General features: G+C 43.4%; 1 protein-coding gene across 1 annotated transcript in view; it reads right to left on the bottom strand.

The window, feature by feature from the left end:
- The window catches only part of COL22A1 (collagen type XXII alpha 1 chain), a 195,545-nt gene that overhangs the window by 159,401 nt on the left and 10,137 nt on the right, over positions 1-26,007 (bottom strand). Inside the window, exons 2-3 of the mRNA XM_083450394.1 lie at positions 12,379-12,543; positions 9,712-10,278 (exon numbers count right to left, since the gene is read on the bottom strand). Coding sequence (XP_083306520.1) covers positions 9,712-10,278; positions 12,379-12,469 — 658 coding nt within the window. The 5' untranslated portion in view covers positions 12,470-12,543. The remainder of the gene's footprint in view (positions 1-9,711; positions 10,279-12,378; positions 12,544-26,007) is intronic.

Here is a 26,007-nt window from a genome sequence, read left to right as displayed (position 1 = left end):
GAGCTTTGGGGTACTTTAAACCCATTGATCTTTGTTCTGGCAAATGGTAATAGATGAACTGCTTGCCAGACACTGGAGCTGGGTAGAAATTGTTATTTTGTAGTCCACTTTCTGAAACTGGCCATTTGGCTTTTAGCGTGGTGAGAATAGTTAGGAACGATGACCTTTTTTAAAGGGTAGTTGATTCACTGGTTCTAGTTTCAAATGGGTGGCCTGTTCTTCTTGGGTCCTTCGCATCCAAATGTACAGTATGTCTTGTTCAAAGGGTGCTGAAAGCCATGCAAATTTGTCACATAATTGCTTTCAACTCATTTTCTTTTAATTCAGTCAAACCCTGTTACCATCTTAAAAGCCTGAGCACCTCAAAGCCCAGTATTGTACAGCTGTTCTGGTACAGAAGAGCGACTTTTACAGTCAGTTGGGCTGCACATACACTTCCTCGATTAAAAGTAATCAAGATGATTTATTGAAAGCGCCTTCTGATTTGTCGTACAGCATTACATGGTTGTTTGCTGGAATTTGCTCGGAAAGAATCCCAATTTTTTTTTTATTTTTTTTAATAAAACATCCAGCAGATGTCACTGCAGCTCACTAATGCAATTTCTCAGATTCCATATTTGTATCAGATCCCTGCTTAGGGTTGTTTCACAGAGAGAGAGAGAGAGAGAGAGAGAGAGAGAGAGAGAGAAACGAATAAATATAAGAGGGGCAAGTAGTGTCTTTTCAACCATGCTAAAGGCAAAGGTAAAGGGACCCCTGACCGTTAGGTCCAGTCGTGGCCGACTCTGGGTTTTCGGCGCTCATCTCACTTTATTGGCCGAGGGAGCCAGCGTACAGCTTCCAGGTCATGTGGCCAGCAGGACTAAGCCGCTTCTGGCCAACCAGAGCAGTGCACAGAAACGGCGTTTACCTTCCTGCCGGAGTGGTACCTATTTATCTACTTGCACTTTTGATGTGCTTTCGAACTGCTAGGTGGGCAGGAGCTGGGACCGAGCAACGGGAGCTCACCCCGTCGCGGGGATTCGAACCGCCGACCTTCTGATTGGCAAATCCTAGGCTCTGTGGTTCAACTCACAGTGCCACCTGCGTCCCTTTTCAACCATGCTACTTATACGTGAAACATATTTTCTAGGGTATGAGGGGAATAGCACCCATTTGATGAACTGTGTGTTTCCCATCATGACATCAGCTGTTCAGTTATATGGGAATTATTTGCTTGATTTCTCTCCAACCCATCCAGCTTCAATATATGGGACACCCTTCTGAAAATGCACCCATGTGGCACAACATACCAAATTCATGACAATAGTACCTTGGTTCCCGAACATATTGGCTCGCAAACAAATTGGCTCCGGAACAGCGCAACCCTGGAAGTGAGTGTTCTGGTTTGTGAATGTTTTTCAGAAGCCGAATGTCTGACATGGATTCTGCAGCTTCCGATTGGCTACAGTAAGCTCCTGCAGCCAATCGGAAGCCGTGCCTTGGTTTTTGAACCATTTCAGAAATCAAACGGACTCCCAGAGCAGATTTAGTTCGAGAACCAAGGTACCACTGTATCTCTGATTCCCTACAACCAACCACGTCAAAAAAAAACGTGCACATTTGTATCCCAGGTTGTTGGGACTGTCAGTCTGCCCTAGTGACCTGGAATAGGGTACCTTGCTACTTATCAGTTTTGTAACATTTTACAGGAAGGAGATACCCCATTAATTATTATTATCACTATTATTAATTAAACTTGCATATCACCCTTCACCTGAATATCATAGGTCAGTTCACAACATAAAAATAGAAAACAAGGACACAAAATACATAATAAACAAATACAAATACAAACCAATAACCACCCCTTCCCACAATCACATTTCAAAGGTCATAGAAGGTTTAATCAGTCCAAGGCCAGATTCAAGAGTAAAGATTTTGCCTGACAGGGAAATATATGCAATGAAGGCGCCAGGCAAGCATCACTGGGGAGAACGCTCCCAGAGAAGGGAGCCACCACAGATAAGGCCCGTCTTTGTGTTGCCACCCTCTGGATCTCTAGCAGAGGAGGCACACAAAGAAGGGCTTCAGGAGATGGTCACAAGGTCCAGGTTGGTTCATATGGAGAGAGGCAGTCCTTGAGGTATTGAGGTCATGTAAAGCAACAACAACAACTAGGATGGGTGCCAACATGCTGGTTATTAGGTGGGGAGGAGGCACTTTTGTCCATTCTCACGATCCCAGCACACCTAGTTTCCTTCTAGTCTCAGAACAGTTCCCATTAGATGTCTAAACTACTCACCCAGACTTTCTAAGTGCCCTTATTTTCCAGGGACGCCCCTGATTTAGAGAAGCCGTTCTGTTTCTGATATGATCCTGGAATGTCCCACTTTTCCTTAGGATGTCCCTATTTTCATAGGAGAAATGTTGGAAGGTATGGTGGGACATCCCTATTTTCAATGAAGAAATGTTGGAGGGTATGGAGTTATCCAACTCCTGAGCCGTCTGAAGGCAATCCTGTATAGGGAAGTTGTTTTTTTAAAAAAATGTTTAATATCTTATTATGTTTTTATTTATGTTGGAAGCTGCCCAGACTGGCTGGGGCAACCAGGTAAGATGTGTGGGGTATAAATAGTAAAATTATCATTATGGAATGGGACATTCCTATTTACATTGGAGAAATGTTGGAGGGTATGCTCACCTAGAGTAGGTTATCCCTACTCTAGACCCCAGGGGGACAACCATCTATTTTGGGAATCTCTAACTCTGCTTACATCAGAGGGCTTGACTAGCTGCTCCACAAGGCTGTCTCCAACTCTAGGATTCTCTTCAAGAGGAAAACCGAATGCTGCCTCATATTGTGTCAAATCATTTGTCCAATCAGTACTGTACACAGTGGCTGGCAGTGGTTCTCCAGGGTTTCGGACAGAGGTCTCTCCCAGTCCTATCTGGAGATCCCAAGTATTAAACTGGGGACCTTCTGCAGAAGATGTTCTTCTTCTTCCTCCATATCCAGCTTCCCTGGGTCCTAAGAGTCCATGACCTTCCAAGGGAGTCCGTTCCACAGCTAAGCAGCCCTTGCTGTCAGAAAGTCCTTCCTAATGCTTAGTCAGAATCTCCTTTCTTGCAATTTGAATCCATTGGTTTGGGTCCTACTCTCTGGAGCAGCAGAAAACAAGTTTACACACCTCCCATGTGACAGTCCTTTAGATATTTAAAGGCGATTATCATATCACCTTTAAGGGACATGGGTGGCGCTGTGGGTTAAACCACAGAGCCTAGGACTCCTGTCGCTTGGTCCCTGCTCCTGCCAACCTAGCAGTTCAAAAGCACATCAAAAGTGAAAGTAGATAAATAGGTACCATTCCAGTGGGAAGGTAAACAGTGTTTCTGTGCACTGCTCTGGTTCGACAGAAGCAGCTTAGTGTCATGCTGGCCTCATGACCCAGAAGTCAGGAGTGCTCTGATGGTGTTTCCTGCTTGGCAGGGGGTTGGACTCGATGACCCTTGTGGTCTCTTCCAACTCTATGATTCTATGATTCTAAGCTGTACGCTGGCCCCCTCGGCCAATAAAGCAAGATGAGTGCCACAACCCCAGAGTCGGTCACGACTGGACCTAACGGTCAGGGGTCCCTTTACCTTTAGCTATCATATCACCTCCCGGTTTTCTCTGCTCAGCATTATTCCTTCTATTGCTGGCATTCCTTTCATTAGCATACCTAACTACACTTTGAAAATCCCAAGGGACTTTGCAAAGGAAGGATCTTAAATAATAATAATAATAATAATAATAATAATAATAATAATAATAATAGTGAAACAGGGAATTTGCATTAGTGGAGCATCTTTGTATTCAGCCCTTGGAGAAGCCAGGAGTGATATGCAAAACCCTTACTCCGTCTCAGTGTTTTCCACTGCACATATTGCTACAAAACACAACTTGGCAGATTCTCAAACCACATTGCCCCTCTGCAGCCTTATGCGCAAGCAAAGTTTTCAGCTTGTTGCCAGTCATCTCCACGGCCCCATGCCTTGCCTCTAATCAGCAGTGGACGCTTAGGGTTCCCACTCTTCCACCCACTCCACTATAACCTCTGTTCCTGGGAGGCATCGATTCGCTACAGCTGCTTAAGTAATCAAAGAGACAGAATTACATGTCTAGACTTGAGCAGTACTCTTCCTCCCCTCACCAAACGTCTGGAAGGTGGGAAGGGAAGTCAGATGTAAGAATCAAAATTTCAGGGGAAGTGACATCCGTTAGATGTTTGGTTAAAAGAGAATGTAGAATTGGAAAGTTCCATTAGAAAGCTGCAGTCCAAAGGGGAGCTGGATTCCATCAAAAGCAGAATGACATCAGCTAACGTTTTTTCACCTCCAAAGGGGCAGTCTTCCATTTTCTCCCGAGACAGACAGATGCCAGCCAAGTTCCGCTTTGTGACTAGGGATAGACAAATCTGTCACTTTGGATTTCTCTCAGTTTAAGTTTTCATCCCCAAATCTTAAGTTTGGTTCTCTACATCAGTTTGCAAAATTCTTTTTCTTTTTATCCTGTGAACTGCCCTGAGACCTGGGGGTACAGGGCGGTATATAAATTCAATAAAAAATACTATTTTTTTGAAGTCCTTCTGAGGATTCATCAGCTTTCTATGGCGAATCCTTATGTACACATTTTTGCATGCAATTTCCCCTAATATACACATTGTGCACAACGATTTCACCTAATACAATGCACTTTTGCATATTATTGACATTGCTATGTTCCTTCATACAGACCCTATACACTAGTACTTGCTTTTTGGACACATGATTTGGCTGGGAAACTGCATTGCAAAATTCTCAGAAGTGAAAATTCTGAAGGATAGTGATGCTTCAGTTCACATTTTGTTTTGGAACGTGCAAACTAATCAAGTTTGCATTTCAATGTGACCTGGATCCTACGTCTCCTGCATATCTCCTGCACTTTGTGACTCATCCAGCTTGATGCAATCTAGGAGCCACATACTACAGTGTTGGATCTGGGGGGATGCTCAACTGGTATTGGAGTGCAGGGGTGCCAACTTGACCAAAATATTGGGGGCTAAGCCAGCCCAGCCCCACACAATAGATCACATGATGCAGCACATTCACAAAATTGAATGGAAATGCCCATAAACCTTGGAGGGAGACTGACCTCCTCAAATATTTTATATTTGACCAAAGCAACCTTGACCCTCCAGGAGTCAGCTCCTATGTTGGGATGTATTTATGGATACAGCAGAATGAAATGGGGATGCAGAGGTAGGGAGTATTGTACTATTTCAATTGCTGTGTTAGCTGGTGTGTGTGTTTTTTTTGGGGGGGGGGCTGCATTTGCACGATCCTTTAGAAAAAAACAAAAAGCTTTACAACCAGAAAATAATTGTTTTATTTGGTTTTTATCTCCCTAAGGAGCTGATGGCAGCATACAAGGTGCCATTAGGTTTCTTCCCCCCGAAAAAGCCTACAGGTCCAGGACATCCCAAATACTAGTTGACCAGTTTTGCCCATTAATAGGAAGCTACATTTTGGAGTTCAGCTTTTACAAAATTCCATTGGAAGCTACATACTTAGATGGTGGTACCACTCCCATGAGATGGGAAGAACAAATGCTGCCCTCTGTTTCCCTCCCCTAACAAAAAAGCTGAACATCTGCAGTAAGACATCCTGAGATGGGGACAAATTCTTGACTCAGTAGCTCACTGACCCACCCATCATGAATAGCAGGGTTGGTGACCAACGTGACCCCAGTTCCTAGGTTATGTTTGCATTTTGTGGAAGGACAAATCCCATTTTGCACACACAAAAATAAATCCTCCTCTCATTGGAGCTATAAAAAGGGAAGCAAACTAGCCCTCTGGCAATGAGCAAACAAAACTCACAAGAGCCTGGTGTATCCTGGGATCAGCTATCGGTTTGGTGCTTTCAAGTAAGCACACACTTTAAGAATGCCACGTAAAGGCAAAACCGGGAGAATCAGCAATTTTAGTTCCCTTTTCAAGTTAACATCAGAGGAACAATTCTAGGAACAACCCCATGCTCAGAATAAAATGTTGTCATTTTGTTGGCCCACTGGTAGGAGCCCCACAAAGCTTGCTTCTAGCTATCGCTGCTACTATAAACCTGGCATTGAATATTATGCTATGGCTTATTTATATATTGCCTTTTGGCCAACAGACCATTGAAATCAGTGAACAGCATGTCAATCGGTTCCCAGCAATCACAGAGACTGCTTTGGCTTGATGACCAGAAATGAACATGAGAACTGGGCCACATGGTCAGCTGAACTGAGCCCCATTCCAGCTGAACAGGACAAACTAAAGGACATGTTTCGCTCTGCCACATTGCCTGTGGTACATGAACACATCTGGGAGAGTGAAACTGTAGAGCCTCAATTCACTCTCCAGATTCCTGTCGAGCCCTCAGGAATTCAGCTAAAATGAGAAAGCATTCATAAAACTGCAAAGTTCCTGGAGGGATGAAATGAGATACGGTCAAGGAAAAGCCATTTTGGGACCCGCGAGACAGACAAAGATTTTGGACCATTCTGGTTTTGTGTGGGATTTTATGGCTTCATGAGTGACACTGAGGGGGCTGAAAAGTATGCAGAGCTGAGAGGGGGGAATCACAATTTGTGACATTGCAAGAACTCTGAAACTGGGAGTGGAGCTATGGAAAGAGAAGGAATCCAGTCAGCCCAAGAGAGACATCATTCTCTGGAAGGGTGTCATGAATGAATGGAGCAGAAGGTTTCACTAACCCATAAACATATCATTCCTTGTTCATATCTGCATTATATCATCTAAAGCACCCTTATACCACTTTAAGATTCATGGTTTCCCCCAAAGCACCATTGGAACTGTAGTTGGTTCAAGGTGCTGGGAATTGTAGTTGTCAACAACCCTCACCCCTCTCAATGAACTACGGTTCCCAGGATTCTTTGTGGAAAGCCATAGTTTTCGCTATAGTTCACAGTGTGCTTCTAAACTGCCACTGTTTTCAGTGGGATTCAGTCACAAACAGGTAAATGGAGGTTTCAAAATTAAAGTTGACTTGCAGCTCTCACACAGAAACATATTCACACACAGACAAACCAGACTTTGCAATAAGGAAAGGGAAAGAAACCTGCCCTGGAAAGTGTGGGATAATACTTACTTGATGCAATGGCATACTACCTCCCAGCAAACATTTCAGCATGAAAGCTCAATAAACAATTTGTTTGCAAGTGACCGTGCACTTATCAGTTTGGAAGGAAATGGTCTTCTCTTGACATACAGGGTCAGATTCTCAAGAAGTCAAATCTCAGCTCTTCCTTCCAATATATGAATTTGCAAGCACAGACCAGGAGTGATGAAATGAATTTTTATCAAAGAAAAGTACCGTGTTTTTTGCTCTATAAGACTCACTTTCCCCCTCCTAATAAGTAAGGGGAAATGTGTGTGCATCTTATGGAGCGAATGCAGGCTGCGCAGCTATCCCAGAAGCCAGAACAGCAAGAGGGATTGCTGATTTCACTGCGCAGTGATCCCTCTTGCTGTTCTGGCTTCTGAGATTCAGAATATTTTTTTTCTTGTTTTCCTCCTCCAAAAACTAGGTTCGTCTTGTGGTCTGGTGCGTCTTATAGAGCGAAAAATACGGTAACTTGTGATGCCCATGGAACCATGATGAACCGGCCATCAATTGGATGCAGTGGTGGAGGAACCCTCTCAGCACCTGAGGCAGGACACCGAGGGGCGGGGCAAACTGCCTGGTGGCGCATGCATGGCATCCAGTACGGACTGTGCACACGCAGCAGCCTGTACAGACACCATGCGAGCGGTGCCCTACCTTTGTATGCCCCTGATTGGATGCATCAACCCGACTGCACCAGAGGACATTTCAACGTTAAAACCTGGAGATGATCATACTGTAGGCTGAAAGCAGGAAATCCAGCCTTTTGAGTGTAACTCCTTGATGTCAGGGGAGTTTGGGACACTAACCCTGCAATTTCAGCTAGAATAAATAACCGGCTGGTTCCAAAACAAGCAGTGTGCTGCACCACCAAGAGGAGAAAGGAATATTCTTAGCCAGCCAGCGCAACCTGAGCTACTTTAATGACCACGTCTCTGTGTTAAGCACATGTAAATCACAACGAGGTTTCGATATCCAGCTATTTTAGAATGCATTGCTGCATGGCATACCAAAGGCTTACCCAGATTTCTGCATTGTTGAGATGGAGTCCCTGTATCTTCTCCCCATCAGCTTAGAGAGGGGGATTTTGCTGGGAAGGTTTAAAAGGGGAAGAGCTATTAACAACTTCTCTCTGTCACACTTCCTCTAGTCAGATTCTCAGCCTGCCCAGGCAGCTCAGAATACAGGAATGCAGAGGAAAGAATGGTAAGATTTTGCCCAATGTGTAAATTGAACCTCAGCCACGTTTGTTTCCTATGTCTGCCTTAAACATCTTCTAGCCTCTCAGCTCTCTGAGAACTGACAACTGCCCAAGACCGCAAGTCTGCTGAATCCTACGACAAGACCTTGTCTGATTCGTCTGTATGAAGACGTCCAAGGAGCATATTTCTGAAACTTCTAAGAGAGCACACAGAAAGGTCTAAATCAGCAGGGACACCTCACACACAGAGAAGGGCAGTAGTTCAGTGATAGAGCATCTGGTTGGCATGCAGATCATCCTAGGTTCAATCCCTGACATCTGAAGGAAGGACTGGAGATCTCAAACTCTGGAAAACCACTGCCAGTTAGGGGAGACAATACTCAACTTGATGGGACAATGTTCTAACTCAATAGAAGACAGCTGTACATCAGGTATGGAAATATTTAGCCCTCCAGACATTGCTGGACTGCAATTCCAATCATCCCTGACCATTGGCCATGCTGGCTGGGGCTTATGGGAATTGGAGTCTAGCAATATGTGGAAGGCCAAAGACTGCTCTGGGGACAAGCCCTCAGATGCAAAATCCAAAGCATTTGGGAGATTCCTGTGGTCTATTTAATGTGTGTGTGTGTGTTGTGAAGCTTTTCAATTAAAATAAAATTTAAATGTGAAAAGCTGCTTTCTATCATATGCTGGAGGCTGTCTCCATAATGGCCTTATCATAATGTGCAGTCTGCTTTTTATCAAGTCAGATAATTGGTCCATTTATCTCAGTATTACCAATACTGACTGGCAGAAGCTTTCCAGAGCTTCTAGCAAAAGGTTTTCCCTGTCCTACCTGGAGATACCACAGATTGAACCTGAGACCTTCTGCATGCGGTGCAGATGTTCAACCACTAAACTGTAGGCCTTCCTCCCAACAGAGATCTCTACATATCAGGCTACTATCCCCTAACTCCCCTAGGTGCCTTTAAGTGAACACATCATCTCTCTTTCAATCTTACAACTCACATTGAGTGAAGAAAAGCTCATGTGTGATGGCATCATCTTATATGAAATAGTCACATGCTGTGTACATTGCTAATTATAATTCCATCAGGTCCACATGAGAGCATGGGTCCAAGGCCACATCCATTGACTTAAATTCAAGTATAATGCTAAGATAGAAAGAGTACATGTTAAAACATTCTACATAAAATTATTCATTCTTAATCTAAACCTGACATGTGGTGGGGCTTCACAGTACCTTCATTTTACCACATCTAGTGAAGCCATAGCTCTCCAAGCCCATAGAAGATTCGCTGTGAATACCTTTGTGCCAAAGAAATGGCTTTCTTACTTACTTTCACAAAGTCTTCTCCTCAGTTTCCCACGTATCTTGTCAATAGCATTGTAATCTGAGACATGGAACACATGGGCAGACTTGGGCTCTGAAGCAATTTCATCCAGCTCTTCTTTGAGGGCCTCACCAACCCCTACAGCAAAGATCCTTATGCCCGCTTTATGAGCTGCAGTGGCTGGATCCAAGACATAATCCTGGCTCCGGCCATCCGTCAGAAGAATAGCCACTTTTTTGATGGTGCGATCACTTGGCCTCCCACCAGCCTCCGTGGAAAAGCTGTATGTGTTGATGTACCGTAGGGCATCACCAGTATTTGTATTGCCCCCGTAGTATTTGATATTGCTTGCAGCTTCTTTGATCTCCTCACGAGTCCGATATTTCCCAAGCTCAAATTCAGTAGTTGGTCTGTCGCTGTAGCGGACAACACCAACCCGGGTTTTGTCTGGTCCGATCTCAAACGTGTCTACCAGATTAGCCACCCACTGGCGGACCTTCTCAAAGTCTTCTTTCCCCACGCTGGAGGAGGTGTCCAAGATGAAGACGAGGTCATAGTGGACGTTCTTGCAACCTGCAAGGGGGAAATGAGTATCTCCTGAGACATGGTAGAAGAAGACAGCCACCAACATCACAACATCTGGGGACATTTTTGCTCATCATAGCAATTTCTGCTGGGGGGAATGTGTGGTCAGCCTTCCACAGAACATGTTCCACCTTGGAGAACCATTACCGAGTCTGTCCTTAGAGTTTAGTAAGGCCCAAAGCAGATCTGAAAACAGATTTTGCTTTGTTATGCAAACTTTCTCTCTTTTCTCTCTCTGTTGTGGCTGCTGTGCTTTCGCCTACTCTGTCTGCATGTCTATGAGGCAACTATTTTCTTTTGAAATCTTAACAGACTGCTCTCTGTTCCCCCTCCTTCCATTCCCCTTTAACTCAACATGCTTAAGAACTTTTTGGCAGATCAAGAGTTGCCTGCCTTCAAACCTGCCTTCACAGACAGTAATAGCAAACAGTTGGCATTCCATGTTCTCATTTAAAAGCACCATTATATTTTATTTATTGTCAGCCTGGAGAAATACTTTCTTTTACAGCGGTGAGAAGTTTTACAAGATTTGTTATATATATACACAAACAACAAAACCTAAGTGTTGACAAGGGGGTGAATCATTGGACTGGAGATTGAGTTTTTTGACAACTGAAGAATTCAATTGCTAAGGAATTGTTGCTACATGCCAGCGAAGAGTGAGTCAAGGATCAAACCCAGGACACCATTTTGAGAGAGCAATAGGGCATCTTGACCTCATATTTCAAAGCATACATGATTATTCCTGAATAAAGCTTTTAACTTTGACCAAGTCAGTGCTTTCATGCAATGAATAAATGCAGTTTTAGACCAATGACTTTCAAACTCCGAGCTTCTTCAGAGGTTTATCAGAGATTCTTCAGAAAGGCTCAGTGAACATAATGTCCTTGAAGGACTCACTGGACTAAATTAAACTTGCACTGGCTGCTGATATGGTACTAGGCCAAGTTCAAGTTTTGCGAATTTTCAAGGCCCTTAGCAACTTGATACCTTAAGGCTCATCTGATTTTTTTAATCCCTACCCAATCACTGAGGTCTTCTGCATATCTTATATCCACCAGGATCTCATCACTACGGGTCCAATTCTGTGGAACTTCCTCCCAGCTTTGATCGGACAGATTCCCTCCCTGTTGATCATCAGTGAAGACTTCCTTTTTATTATTCCAACTGGGTATTTTAAGGAAGCTTTCCTAATTTTACGGTTAACTGATCTCAAGCTATAAATGATTAAATAAATCAACAAATAAATAAACACACTTTTGCAATGCATAGCTCCAAAGAAGCATGTTCTAGGATACGATCTCAGTAGTCATGAGGGCAACAGGAATATTTAGGAGGCCAGGACAGTCTTCTGTGTGAACTGACAGTGCAGTATGGAATAGGCCCCAGAATCTGTTGAAACATGCAGGGATTCCATACCAGAAACAAGGGACCCCTTCAACAAACACATGCATTCCTAACCACAAATCATTTTTTGTCATGCATTTCATTCCTACTGCCAGTTTGTCTCAATCTTCGGCAGTTACATCTATGACTAAGATCACAAGTGTTTATCAGATCATTTGTCAATTCATCTAATGAAAGACACATATCCCTTTCAAAACAGTGCATCCCCCCTCTTTCTTCCAGAATTTTAGCAGAGTCCTACATGCTGCCTACATGATCTACAATGGAGCAGTGGCTATGCATTTTTCTTTAAAGGCAATTCCCATTGGGTTCAACAGAATTCACTTCCAAGTAAATGTACGGGGGATTGCAACCTGACCTACCAATTGAGAAGTCCTTGGTTCACCAGTCACCTTGGCCAAGAACTAGCCAAGTGATCTTGGGTAAGCCACTGGGACTCTGCCCCAGTCACCAGAACACAGAGGTAATAAATAATGTTGATCTACCTTATAGGGTCGTTGTCTGGATTACTGAAGCTCTATATATGAAATGCTTAAAAAAAAACCATGTATTATCCATTTCAGACTTTTGATCTGCTGTCATTCTGCTCTATGGGTTTATCCGCCACAACATGTGTAAAAAACAACAACAACAAATAATTCATTTGATTATAATTCAATTACAAAGAGTGCCCCTGCTTACCTGCTCTCTGTGCCTGAACGTTCTCTCCACCCCAAAGGAGCAAAAGCAGTATCAAGGTGGAAGGTATCGAGTATCTTCCTGCAAAGGACATGACTCCCTTCTTCTTCTCCAATATAGTACTCCCTTTTTTCCTTCCACAATGGTAGTTATTCTACATTTCCATGTCTAGGAGTGGGGAGAGAAAAAGACACAGGAAAAAAATAGAGCAAAATGTAATTATTATGTGAAGGAATCACCAACCCACAAGAGCAGGAGGAGAAAGGGAGAATATTAAAGGAGGAGAAAATAAAAAATGGTTTTCCAACTGTACATCTTTTCATTGGGAAGCTGCTTCCTCTCCTGGTTTTCCTCGAGATGCTGCAAACTGTACACAGACAAAAGCAACAGTGCAGAGTTCACCAGTGTGCAAAAAAGCAGCTTAAAATGTCTTTGTTGCAAGCACAAGCCCAGTTATCTGAACGGAGAAGATTAGCACATTATTTAGGTTGATGTGAGTCCTTCTTTGATAGTACACTCAAGGCAACAGACCGGAAATTATCCCCAGGGCTGGGCCCCTCCATGTTAGACTTGTGCCTCCCTGGGATGTTTATTTACAATCATACCCTCTGAACAGAGCTGATTGAACATTGTGAGATTATACCCACAGCAGTGTCCCTGGCTGCTGCTGTATATGTTTAACCTAAGTTGCACCCTCCCTGAGTAAATCTTTGTGCCTCCTGCAAAATAAAATAAAAACTAAAAACCGTTTCTTCTGTGAAGCATGGCTGTAAATAGGAGGTGATGTAGGGAAGTGGAAGAGGCAGAATAAGAGCTGATTAAGAACATAACAAGGACTTAGGCCAAAGACCTATATAATTCAGCATCCTGTTCTTCCAGTGGCCAACAAGATGCAAGCAGGAGTCCAACTTGTGATTCTCAGTGACTGGTATTCAGAGACATATGAAAGTCAGGCTTGAAGGTTCATGCTGGGTCTACATGTGTAGCAGAACATGGTGGGCAAATACATACCACTTAACCACCCCATTTTTAAGCAGGATGTCCTGGAATTACAGAAGCCAACAAGCTTCTGGCTGGATCCCAGAATGTCCCGTTTTTTGGTCCAGAGCTTGTACCAGTGCACAAGGCCAAAAGATGATCATTCTGGCATGAGTCAACTGGGAATGAAAGCCTCTCATTCTTTGGTCTTGCAAGACCCCAAAAATGAGTGTTTTTGGTCTCGCACTCCCATGCAAGTGCACAAACTCAGGATATACAGTTGTACCTTGGAAGTCAAACGGAATCTGTTCCAGAATGAATGAATGAATCGTTATTTGCACCAGCCATCGGCCATAGCAATGAAACAACAATACAATATACAAAGAAATAGAAATAAAAAGTCAATTGTATAAAATACATTTTGAGGTTTTGAATCAATAGTCAAATGGTGGATCTTCTTCTTATTCCAGAAGTCTGTTCGACTTCCAAAGTGTTCGAAAACCAAAGCTGATTAGCTGCAGGAAGCTCCTGCAGCCAATAAGCCACAGAACCCTGTCGGCTGTTCAGTTTCCAAAAGAACGTTCGAAAAGCGGAACAGTCACTTCCGGGTTTCAATCATTTGGGAGCCAAAGTGTTCGAGAACTAGGCTGTTCATAAACCAAGGTACGACTGTAAAAAGGAGCATCCCGAATTTTGTTCCCAGGATGTTGGAGGGCATGTAATTAGATTGTACATAGCCCAGCTACAAGTAGAGCACATAGCTGACTCCTTCTCCACATGCCCTGTACCCCTCCTATCTGAATCTGTTTTCTGTTTGCTTGTTTGTTTTAATGTAATTTCCCCATCTGAACTTGAGCAACCCATTCCAGTCCTTCTAGAAGCTGTTACCCCATTTTACTCGGTGTATAAACCAGACACCAGAGCCCAGAGACCTTGTAATAAGTCCACTGTGTAGCCATGATCTGAGGTCTGAGAGTCTGGAAAGGCCCAGGATGGAGCAGAGAAAAACAGAGGTGGTAGAAGAGGCAGTGGAATGAAAGATTCACTGATCACCTCACATCTAAAAGATATTGTAGAGTCTGAAAAGGTTCAGAAAATGGAAACCAAAATGATCAAGGAGACTGGCTTCCCTAATATATTCATTTTATGCACATTTTTCCTAGTATATTCATTTTATACATATTACTTGAGAACTGCAAAATTCAAAGAAGTGTCAATTCAGAAAGATGGCTTTGTTTCAGAAAGTGAAAATTAGATAAATTCACCTCTAAAGGCAAATGGAGTCAATTTTGTTCCCAGTCCTTAGTCATGATATAGTTGCATTCTAAATGGATGTTAGCAGATAGCAACTCAAACTGGGTGTAGTCCAGCAATTCTCCACAAGGTGTCCGAACAGCATCATGAGATCTGAAACTCTTTTTTCTAGTCGCAAGCTGCCTAACTCACTGAAACAGAGTTGCAGCACCATAATCCATGAGAACAATTCCTGGTGTTTAATATTCTGGAAAACCCTAATCCTGGCTCAAATAAAAACATCACAAGGTTGGCTTCCATGTCATGCTCGTTTTCATAGCAAAGCCACTGAGAAGATCTACTACCCGTCATAGCAGACAGGATATTTCCTCTGCTACTGGATACAGGAAAAGTCTGACGGAAACCAGAATGAGAGTATAAACTCAGGCGGCTTTGTAAGATGGGGCAGTGTCAAGCTTGTTCCGATGCTCTTGGGAGTAAAATAATGAGAATTCTCTTGATTAAAATAGTGGGAGAAGGGACAAAGCAGGTACAGTGGTACTTTGGGTTACAGACGCTTCAGGTTACAGACCCTGCTAACCCAGAAATAGTACCTCGGGTTAAGAACTTTGCTTCAGGATGAGAACAGAAATTGTGCTGTGTGGCGCAGCAGCCCCATTAGCTAAAGTGGTACCTCAGGTTAAGAACAGTTTCAGGTTAAGAACGGACCTCCAGAACAAATTAAGTTCTTAACCCGAGGTACCACTGTAGAAGAAGGGCAAGGGAGAGGGGGGCTTCTTAAGCATATCTGGCGCTGTGATGCAAAGCTCCCTCCCCCCACCCATTTCCCAGAGTTTTTGAGGGAGGATGGCGCTGCCGGTGGGGCTGGAGGAGGTGCGCAGTGGCTGGAGGGCGGCTCCTCCTGCGGGGACGAGGTGGAGGCTCGACGCAGCGCCTCCTGGCGCAGCTGGACGCTTTCTGCCGCAGTGGCTACAGTAGATGGAGGCTCTGGGTGCGGCGCTGCTTCGGCCCAGCATGGCGGAGGTGGGAGGGGGTGGCAAGCTGATGCCAGGAGATGCTGCATCCAGCCTCCACCTCTTCCCTGGCATCCTCCAGAACGTGGCGCCCTGCACCACTAGCGTCTATGAGTAAGACGCCCCTAAACTGAGAGAGAGAGAGATGGAAGGAACATTGAGGTGGCACAGAGAAAGGAAGAGAGATAGCTATACAGTTCCGCAATGTTGCAAACTCTTCCCACTTTCAGTTTTCACCCCCACCCACTGTCAGCATGCAGTCCTCAATAGATCCCACCACTTTACCAAGGAAATGCAGATCTTGACAGATTCCTCACCTACCGATGTAAAGGGGCCATGGGAGGTGTTGTGCCATTCAATCTGTCTCAAACTGAATTGTATGTTCCTGGTAAAGTAAAGGTAAAGGTACTCCTGACCATTAGGTCCAGTCATGACCGATTCTGGGGTTGCGGCGCTCATCTCGCTTTACTGGCCGAGGGAGCCGGCGTTTGTCCATAGACAGCTTCCGGGTCATGTGGCCAGCATGACTAAGCCTCTTATGGTGAACCAGAGCAGCGCACGGAAATGCCGTTTACCTTCCCACCAGAGCGGTACCTATTTATCTACTTGCACATTGACGTGCTTTTGAACTGCTAGGTTGGCAGGAGCAAGGACAGAGCAACGGGAGCTCACCCCGTCGCGGGGATTCGAACCGCCGACCTTCTGATCGGCGAGTCCTAGGCTCTGTGGTTTAACCCACAGCACCACCCATGTCCCCACGTTCGTGGTAATTTCCCTTAAATCTCTCTTAAAAGAATAAAGACAACACAATCCTATTCACAGTCAACAAAAAGTAAGTTGACTCACGTTCACACAGTACACCGTATCAAACCTGAAGGCAGGCTTAAAGACTTAAAATTACAAATAGCAAGATGTGGATTTACCCCATATGATGGGGGACATTCCAAGTGCTGCCAGGAGGAACAGGAAGTTTCGACTGGTTGGACCAAACATTCCCTTGCATGTCCACTCTAGCACTACAAGGAATGTTGTACTTGACTGCTACCCGTGGATCACATCCCACAGTCTGGCCCTTCCAGAAAACCTATATCAATTTCTTGCTCCCTGCACTATGCTCAGGTTGCAATTCACACACATTGATCCCTTGCGTAGATGTGGTGGCTTTCAGAGAAGCTATAAATGCTCCCCTGACAGAGTAGCAGCCCTGAAATTCCAGAGCAAGGACCAGCTGAGACTTTGGAGGTGTATTTTTGCCTGCAGCAGACAGACTCATGGAGTCTGAAGGCTAAACATTAAATGCCCTGGAGTGCGCTCAGCCCAGCTTTTGTGTCCCCGGGGAAAGGAAATAGCTCAACCTTTTCATTCTCCATATATATTAACATCACAACCACCAGTAGTTGGCTGGGGAGCTAGAAAAACATTAGCATATCCCTAACATGCAACCAAAACCAGTCCCCAAACCACTACCAGTGTTCAGATATGTTCACACCTGAATGCAACTATCACCATTTGCCTGTCCATTAAAAAAAAAAAATTGTTCCAAAACATTTAATATGGGGAGCTATCCGGTGTTCTTTTCACTATATGTAGTATTTATTGACAAGGTAGATAGGTGATATTTTGATTTAGGTGGGAAAGGTGCTAAAATCGGTTTGCCGCCATTTCTCATTTTCTCCAGTCTCAATTTCAATCTGAAACTCTCCACTCCAATATTTGCCACATTTACATTTTGAATAAAAAACCCTCTTGAAAATTCACCAGGATTTTAGTACACATTTTTCCTAACTTCAGTATACCTAAAGGAGCGTCTCCACCCCCGCCATTCTGCCCAGAAACTGAGGTCCAGCTCCGAGGGCCTTATGGCGATTCCCTCACTGCGAGTAGTGAGGTTACAGGTAACCAGGCAGAGGGCCTTCTCAGTGGTGGCGCCTGCCCTGTGGAATGCCCTCCCATCAGATGTCAAGGAAATTTGACATCTGAAGACTTTTTGACTATTTGACTTTTAGAAGACTTTTAGAAGACATCTGAAGGCAGCCCTGTTTAGGGAAGTTTTTAATGTTTGAAGTTTTATTATGTTTTTAGTGTTCTGCTGGGAGCTGCCCAGAGTGGCTGGGGAAACCCAGCCATATGGGTGGGGTATAAATAATAAAATTATTATTATTATTATTATTATTATTATTATTATTATTACTACTACTACTACTATTACTATTACTATTACTATTGCAAGCAATCTCATAGTTCTTGTTTAAGTGAAATTCAGAGGCAATTTTGAGCTGATTTCTTTATATTGTCCAGTTTGGGCAACATATCTCAGGAATGTTAATACTTTCAAAAGAACAAGCTAAATTCTTCGGGGGGGGGGGGCTTCCCCACCCTTTGTTCCCGTCTCACAGTAGATCCTGAAACTCCCAATTGAGGGGGCTTTTAAAAAGAAACAGATTTCACACACGCCAATCGCTTCATGCTTTTTATATCGGCAAGGAAGTTATTCTGGCTGCATGGATGAAATCTAACCTTTTCTTTTTTAGCGCAGTACAGGATTGTGTTAATGAAAGAGCCAGTGTGTCATGCCTTTTTATAGGAATTGAAGAGCAATGGAGCAACAGGTCTAAATCTGGTTGGGCGGGGGATACTTGTTTCCCCTATAAAAGGCAAAATATGAGGAGATGCTTGGGGGCACCTCACCTATGGGCAATACACAAATATCTATCTATATCTATCATCTATCTATCTATCTATCTATCTATCTAATCTACGGGGAATTTGGTGCTTCTGACCTGAACAAGCTTTCCAACAGTAGATTGCTGCTCCCTCATGTCACAACCAGGGACAGCCCTATGAAGAGGCAGAGTGAAGCAGTTGCCTCAGGCAGCAGATACTGTAGGGACAAGTCGTCTCTCTGCATATGCTTTGGGGAAGGGCGCCATCTTGTCCTTTGCCTCAGGCAGTGCCAGATTTACGTACAGTATAAGCTAAGCAAGCTATAGCTTAGGGCCCCACTCTCTTGCCCCCCCCCAAAAAAAAATTAAAGGGGGGAAAACTGGATGTACATTTCCAAAATATAAGATAAAAAAACAAATAAAATAAAACCTACATACAGCAACCGTGTTTTTTGTTGTGTAGGTTCCTATGATGTAAGCAATGGGCCCCGCCTGCTCGCCTGCACCCTAAAATATCACGGTTTGCTCCTTTCTATATATAGGGTGCCTACATTCTGCATGGACTGGTTGCATGGCAACATGGGCAAATGGCTTGAGATAACTATTAGGTCCCTAAATTACCATATAGCATATATTCAACACAAAAAGCAGCAACAATTTGTTGTTGACAAAGGACAGCTGGACATATAAAGGGCCCCATTACCTTCAGTAGCTTAGGGCATCATCAGACCTAAATCTGCCATCTTGTCCTTTGCCTCAGGCAGCAAAATGTCTTGAGCTGGCCCTGGTCAGAGCTACCCATGCATCGCCAAAGGTGTTTGGTTCGTATAAAAGCCAGTGTAGTGTTGTGATTAGAGTGTCCCACTAGGTGGGAATGTAAAAAAGTAAAGAACTTCTGGGAAATGATATATAATGAGATGAAAAAGATGTTGAAATATACATTTTAAAAAAACAAACAGAAGCATTTTTACTTGGTATTATAGGTCAGGACATTAATAGGCAAGATGTTAAATTGTTTTTATATGCAACAACTGCGGCAAGAGTATTGTTAGCCCAGAAATGGAAACAAGAAGAAATTCCGATGAAAGAAGAATGGCAGACGAAATTAATGGACTATGCAGAATTAGATAAAATGACAGGAAGGATTTGAAACCTGCGGGACCAGAGATTTACAGAAGATTGGAAGAGGTATATGAATTATTTGAAGAGCAACTGTAATCAACAAATTACACTAGTAGGACTACAAAAAGTTTTGTAAGGAGAAATATATGAAGTGTTACAAAGTAGAAAAAGATAGAGATATTGGTTATGAGTTTGAAATGTAATAGGGAAGATAAGAAATGCATACTAAGAGATTAGATTGGAAAATTTTCAGACAGGATTGATGGAAGTCCAAAATTTGAATAAGATGTAAAAGTATGTTTAATTATTGTTGAAAATGATATGTTAAAAAAACTAATATAAATATATATAGAGAGAGAGAGAGTGTGCCCCACTGGGACCTAGGACAACAGGGTTCAAATTCCCTGCTCAGCCATGAAGATTTTGACCTTGGGCCAGTCGCCGTCTCTCAGCCTAACCTACCTCACAAGGCTGTTGTGGGGATTAAATGAGGATGGGAGAGAACCATGTGCACCCCCTCAAGCTATTTGGAGGAAAAAGGTGTGATATGCATGTGTTAAATAAATAAAGTGTGCTCAAAATTATAGACAAAATTATCATTAGCATTATTATTTCAAGCTATCAGATGCCCTTCATCATTGGGCCCCAGGGAATGTTGCAACAATTTAAAATTCCATATTGAAAATGGTCTTAAACTAATTAAAGTCACATGTGATATGTGCAAATATAATACATACAATGCACGTATCATATGTATAATGCATACAAAAGCACAAGCTTCATGCTATACTATATTTCTACCATATAATTTTATAAGTATGAAGCATATTTATACAGTTAAGCATATTGCCGTATTTATGTGCTTATGTGCTGGTTGCTTTAGGAAACCTGGAGTGTATTATACTACTACTACTACTACTACTACTACTAATAATATGATATACAACAACTGTTTGTATTTTTAGCAGAAATGGGGGGGGTACTTGCTTTTTGTCAAGATCAAGAAACAAGATGGGAATGTGGGGAACTTGTGAAAATAAGCCTGATATGGAGATTGTTATGTACTGGGTTGAATAGGATCCAAACTGCAGCAGTCTGATTGGTCCTAGAGCAACAGGATCCAAAATGCAGTAGTCTGATTGGTCCTAGAACAATAGGATTCAGAATGCAGCAGTCTGATTGGTCCTAGATCAATGCAGCAGTATAATTGGTCGGCAGGAGCCACCCAATCCAGCTCCAGATAGAAGTGAATCCACAACCTGATTGGCCTACAGGAGAATTCCAGAATTAGCCAATCACGTGCAGCCCATTGTGTAAATAATATATATAAAGCAGATACTTTGAGGGGACTTCTATTCCCTCCTCACCACTATGAGCTGAATAAAGAGCATGAAATCCACTCTCGACTCTGAGTATATTTCAGAAATTTAAAAATAAATAAAAAAGATTTCATTCAAATCATCACTTGATGAAACATTGGCTTCTTGGCCGCTGACCCAGGTGCTACATTTGTGGCTCAGTGGCTGTCAGCCTGCAAACAACAACAAGAAGAACAATTGCGTCTCCATCAACTGTAGTCGCACACTATACCATGACAGCAAATTCTGGATAAGCACCCTTCACCTAGTGCCCAGCAAATGCCTCTGAGAGTCACACAAGCTGAGAGTTACACCCTGATGATATTGGGTCACAACTCTTGAACAGTGTGCTCCATGCAGTTGTGTGTGTGTTTGCTTTGTTTCTAAATGCAGATTAATATGGAATCAGGACAGAATGGATTTATGAATGAACATGTGTGAGATTGACCCAGACTAGATATATACTAATCTGACTCTATTGCATGTGACCTGCTTCTCTGCTCAGCAAGCTCTTTGGATAATACAGCTGCAGCAGCTCTTAGTAGTGGTGATAATTATCCCTGCACTGTCAGGGACAAACCTATTATAAAACTAAAGAAGCTTAAGCTTCAGGGGCCCTAATCCTGGAAGGGTCCCAGAAGCAACTTTGGTCCACATCACTTTTTCTTTTCTTTTTAAGAGTCTAGCATACCCGATTTGTGTCACACAATTCAAACTGATTCTTTTTTGTTGTTGTCTATATTGCAAAGTTTGAGAGTTAGTAGCATAGATGCTGTAAAAGGTTTGTAACCAATCCCATTGAGAAAGATAACAATGGTTACCCAGACCTCGCTTTTAAATAATAATAGTAACAACAACAACAACAACAACAACAACAACAACAACAACAACAACAACAACTTATTTATACCCCACCCATCTGGCTGAGTTTTCCCAGCCACTCTGGGTGGCTCCCAACAGAATATTAAAAACACAATAAAACATCAAACATTAAAGATGTCTCTAAACAGGGCTGCCTTCAGATGCATTCTAAAAGTCAGATAGTTGTCAGATATTCAGATAAAAAGTCAGATAGTCTCACTAAGTTCAATGGGGCCTTGTTTGTTGTTTAGTCGTTTAGTTGTGTCTGACTCTTTGTGACCCCATGGACCAGAGCACGCCAGGCACTCCTGTCTTCCACTGCCTCCCGCAGTTTGGTCAAACACATGCTGGTAGCTTTGAGAACAATGGGGCTTACTCCAGCCTAAATGGGTAATGGATTGCAGCTTAAATCATGTTGTTTTTGTTTAGTCGTTTAGTCATGTCCGACTCTTTGTGACCCCATGGACCAGAGCACGCCAGGCACTCCTGTCTTCCACTGCCTCCCACAATTTGGTCAAATCATGTAGAAGGTGTCAATTAAGTGCAAAAAGTAATGTCATAGAAAAATACACAACACAATCACATTAAAAACTTTCCTAAACAGGGCTACCTACACATGTTTTCTAAAAGTCGGATAGCTGTTGATTTCCTTGACATCTGATGGAAGGGCATTCCACAGGGCAGGCACCACTACCAAGAAGGCCCTCTTTCCATGGTTCCCTGTAACCTCATTTCTCGCAGTGAGGGAAGGCCCTCGGAGCTGGACCTCAGTGTATGGGCTGAACGATGGAGGTGGAGACGCTCCTTCAGGTATACTGGGCTGAGGCCATTTAGGGCTTTAAAGGTCAGCACCAAAGGGGCTCCCATAACTGTTCAAGCTTCCAGGCCACCAAAATGTCACTGGCCTGGCAACTATAAATATCATGGAGACTTGGAGATTGCTGCCAAACCTCACCTAAAGCAAAGCAAAAACTGAAGCTATTTTGAGGGTCCTGATCAGAGAAAACATCTGCAAAAACAAAAGAACTCCCACCCCAACCCCCAAAAAGTTTCCAGTTAAATTAACGTGTACTCTATAACAATTGCAACTCATAGCTTTGTGGAATTACAGAGTTCTATAATTCTGTACATTGCAAATATGTCGCAGTGTTTCTTGTGCCGTAGCTCTCAGAAGCTCTAAAGGGAAATAGTCAGACAAAAGAGTCAAATGGATTTTTAAAAAGTCTGGGAACAGGCAGCAAAGAGAAAGAGAGGGAAAACAATACTTTAGAATGGGGCATCAATCTGGCGAAGAAGAAGAAAAAACCTTCCATGTTTATCTCCATGAATTCCTCTGGTTACCTCACTTGATTAAACAGGAGACGGTTGGGTTTCTCTCATAGTCTGGAATTTAGAGAGGAGATAGAGGGGAGAATGAGATGAAGGAAGCAGGGAGGAAAGTTTCTATGGCAAAGCGTGTTACAGACAGGGAAAGAACTCCCTGAAAACAAAGTTCTTCTAAGAGCCCACACTGAGATTTCAGGGCCCTTGTTGCTGCACAAACAGCATTCATGGAAGAGTCTGTCATGCTGGTAGCTTTGCAGAGGCCTGACCCCTCTGGCACAGGAGCCTAAAGGAGGGTCACCACAACTCATTCTCTGAACAGGCTCTTGGCCACGTCTTGCCCCCACCCCCTGTCTCTGGCAGGTGTTGACGCAAAGACCGGTCAATAGTCCTGACATTCGCTGGAAGGAATTCTAACCATCTTGCTATATGGTTCCATTCTCTATTTCCCTCCCTCTCTCCTCTTGTCCACTCTTTTACTTCTGACTGAATGATTTATTACGGCCACAGGCCAATACAACGAAACACACAATTAAAAATGTACAACTAATTAAAACAATTAAAAACAAATAAACATGTTATTATTAAGCATTCCTCCTAATCTTCCTTGAAGTCAGTTTTCTTTTGCTTTTTTCAGTCCTCTCAGTGATATGGGAAGAGCTTTTCCTGGGAGAATTCTTAGAATATAAGTTACAATTCCATAGGATATGATCAACAGACTCTGTTGCTCTAGCTCCACGCAAACACATACATATGATCATTAACTGGGATCATGTTGAATTGTTGATTTATCAGTGCAGAAGGCGGCACATTAAAACAAGCAAGCAATCTGAAATGGGCTTTCGGGGTTTTTTAAGTGAAGCTCGGGAGAAACAGCATCACTTTAATAGGCTTTAAACATCTCAGCAACACAGGGCATGGTTAAACAGTTCCTGTTTGTGATGAACAGAAGGGTCAATTAAAACAACGGGAGGAGGAGGAGGAGAAGAAGCTTAATGTGGATTTTTAGGATATACTTCCCTTGCAGGAAAATTACAAGGCATTCTCACCAGCCAGGAAATTCTGGAGTCTGTCTCACCTTAGAGTAGGAGTCAGCAAACTTTTTCAGCAGGGGGCTGAATCCACTGTCCCTCAGACTTTGTGGAGGACCGGACTATATTTTGAAGAGGGGAAATGAACAAATTCCTATGCCCCCCAAATAACCCAGAGATGCATTTTAAATAAAAACACACATTCTACTCATGTAAAACCACCAGGCAGCCCCCACAAATAACTCAAACTTACATTTTAAATAAAAGGACACATTCTACTCATGTAAAAACACTGATTCCCAGACTGTCTGCAGGCCAGATTTGGAAGGCGATTGGGCTGGATTCGGCCCCTGGGCCTTAGCTTGCCTACCCATGCCTTAGAGATTGAAGATGAACAGCACCAGTTTCCGAGCACCAAAACCATCCCACATTCAGAGTTTACTGCAGAATTTGCTACTGCAGCTTCACAGATTAACAGAGATAATTTTTATATAATGGCTGAGCTTTACCATCCTTAACTCTGACAGCTTCACAGCAAGCCCACGAGAGAGGAAATTGTTTCTCCCCATTTGCCATTATGCAGCAAAAACAAATTTTGGGGATAGAAGTTGTCTTCATGTACATCTCCAAGCATGTAAACTCTGCATCCATGGATTAGGGAGCAGGTTTTACTTTGCTGCATATTTCATGACTTTAAATCTCTGATGGTGTTCTTTCACCAAAGAGTACTTGCCCCAAACCCCAACCTTGCCCCAAGAATACTTGGCATCCAGGAATTCACCTTTCTCTATTTTATTCTTTCCACCAACAAGATTTTCAGCTGAACACCACTTATTATTTTATCATTGTCAAGTATCTCTGGAAGCCTACTGTGTAAATGGATTCTTAAGGTTTGTTTTCTTAATCTCGTGACAGTATCATTTGTGAGAAAGGGCAGGAGATGGGCAGTTTGCGCCTAACACAGCTACTGTCGAAGCCAAACCTGGAAGGATAGCAAAACTTATTTAACTCCAATAGAACTGCAACTATATTGTAACTCGCTCTACGTGGGGCTGCCCTTGAGACTGACCCAGAAACTCCAGCGGGTGCAGAATGCCGCGGCAAGACTCCTTATGGGGTCTTCGCTGTGAGATCACATTCATCCGGTACTATACCAGCTGCACTGGCTCCCGGTGGAGTACAGGATCAGGTTTAAGGTGCTGGTTTTAACCTTTAAAGCCCTATACGGCCTAGGACCCTCGTACCTACGGGACCGCCTCTCCTGGTATGCCGCACAGAGGAACCTACGGTCTGCAAATAAAAACATCCTGAAAGTCCCAGGCTTCAGAGAGGTTAGGCTGGCCTCACCTAGAGCCAGGGCTTTCTCCGCTGTGGCTCCAATCTGGTGGAACGCTCTGTCACAAGAGACTAGGGCCCTGCGGGACCTGACATCTTTCCGCAAGACCTGCAAGACAGAGTTGTTCCACCAGGCCTTTGGTCAGGGCCCAGCCTGACTCCCTCCTCTGGCAACCTACACAGAATTTTGCTTAACGGTTGCCATTAATTTGATTTTAATTAATTTTTATAATGGAATGTTTGTTTGATTATTTGATTGTTGTTAGCCGCCCTGTAGAGACATCACCTTGCCAACAAAGGTCCGTATAGTAAAAGCTATGGTTTTCCCAGTAGTGATGTATGGAAGTCAAAGCTGGACCATAAAGAAGGGTGATCGCCGAAGAATTGACGCTTTTGAATTATGGTGCTGGAGGAGACTCTTGAGAGTCCCATGGACTACAAGAAGATCAAACGCATCCAGTCTTAAGGAAATCAGCCCTGAGTGCTCACTGGAAGGACAGATCGTGAAGCTGAGGCTCCAATACTTTGGCCACCTCATGAGAAGAGAAGACTCACTGGAAAAGACCCTGATGTTGGGAAAGATGGAGGGCACAAGGAGAAGGGGACAACAGAGGACCAGATGGTTGGATATAGTGTCTTCGAAGCTACAAACATGAGTCTGACCAAACTGCGGGAGGCTGTGGAAGACAGAAGT

Source organism: Podarcis tiliguerta, assembly GCF_965153285.1.
Source record: "Podarcis tiliguerta genome assembly, chromosome: 7".
Classification (NCBI taxonomy): domain Eukaryota; kingdom Metazoa; phylum Chordata; class Lepidosauria; order Squamata; family Lacertidae; genus Podarcis; species Podarcis tiliguerta.
This window is presented reverse-complemented; position numbering and strand designations above follow the sequence as displayed.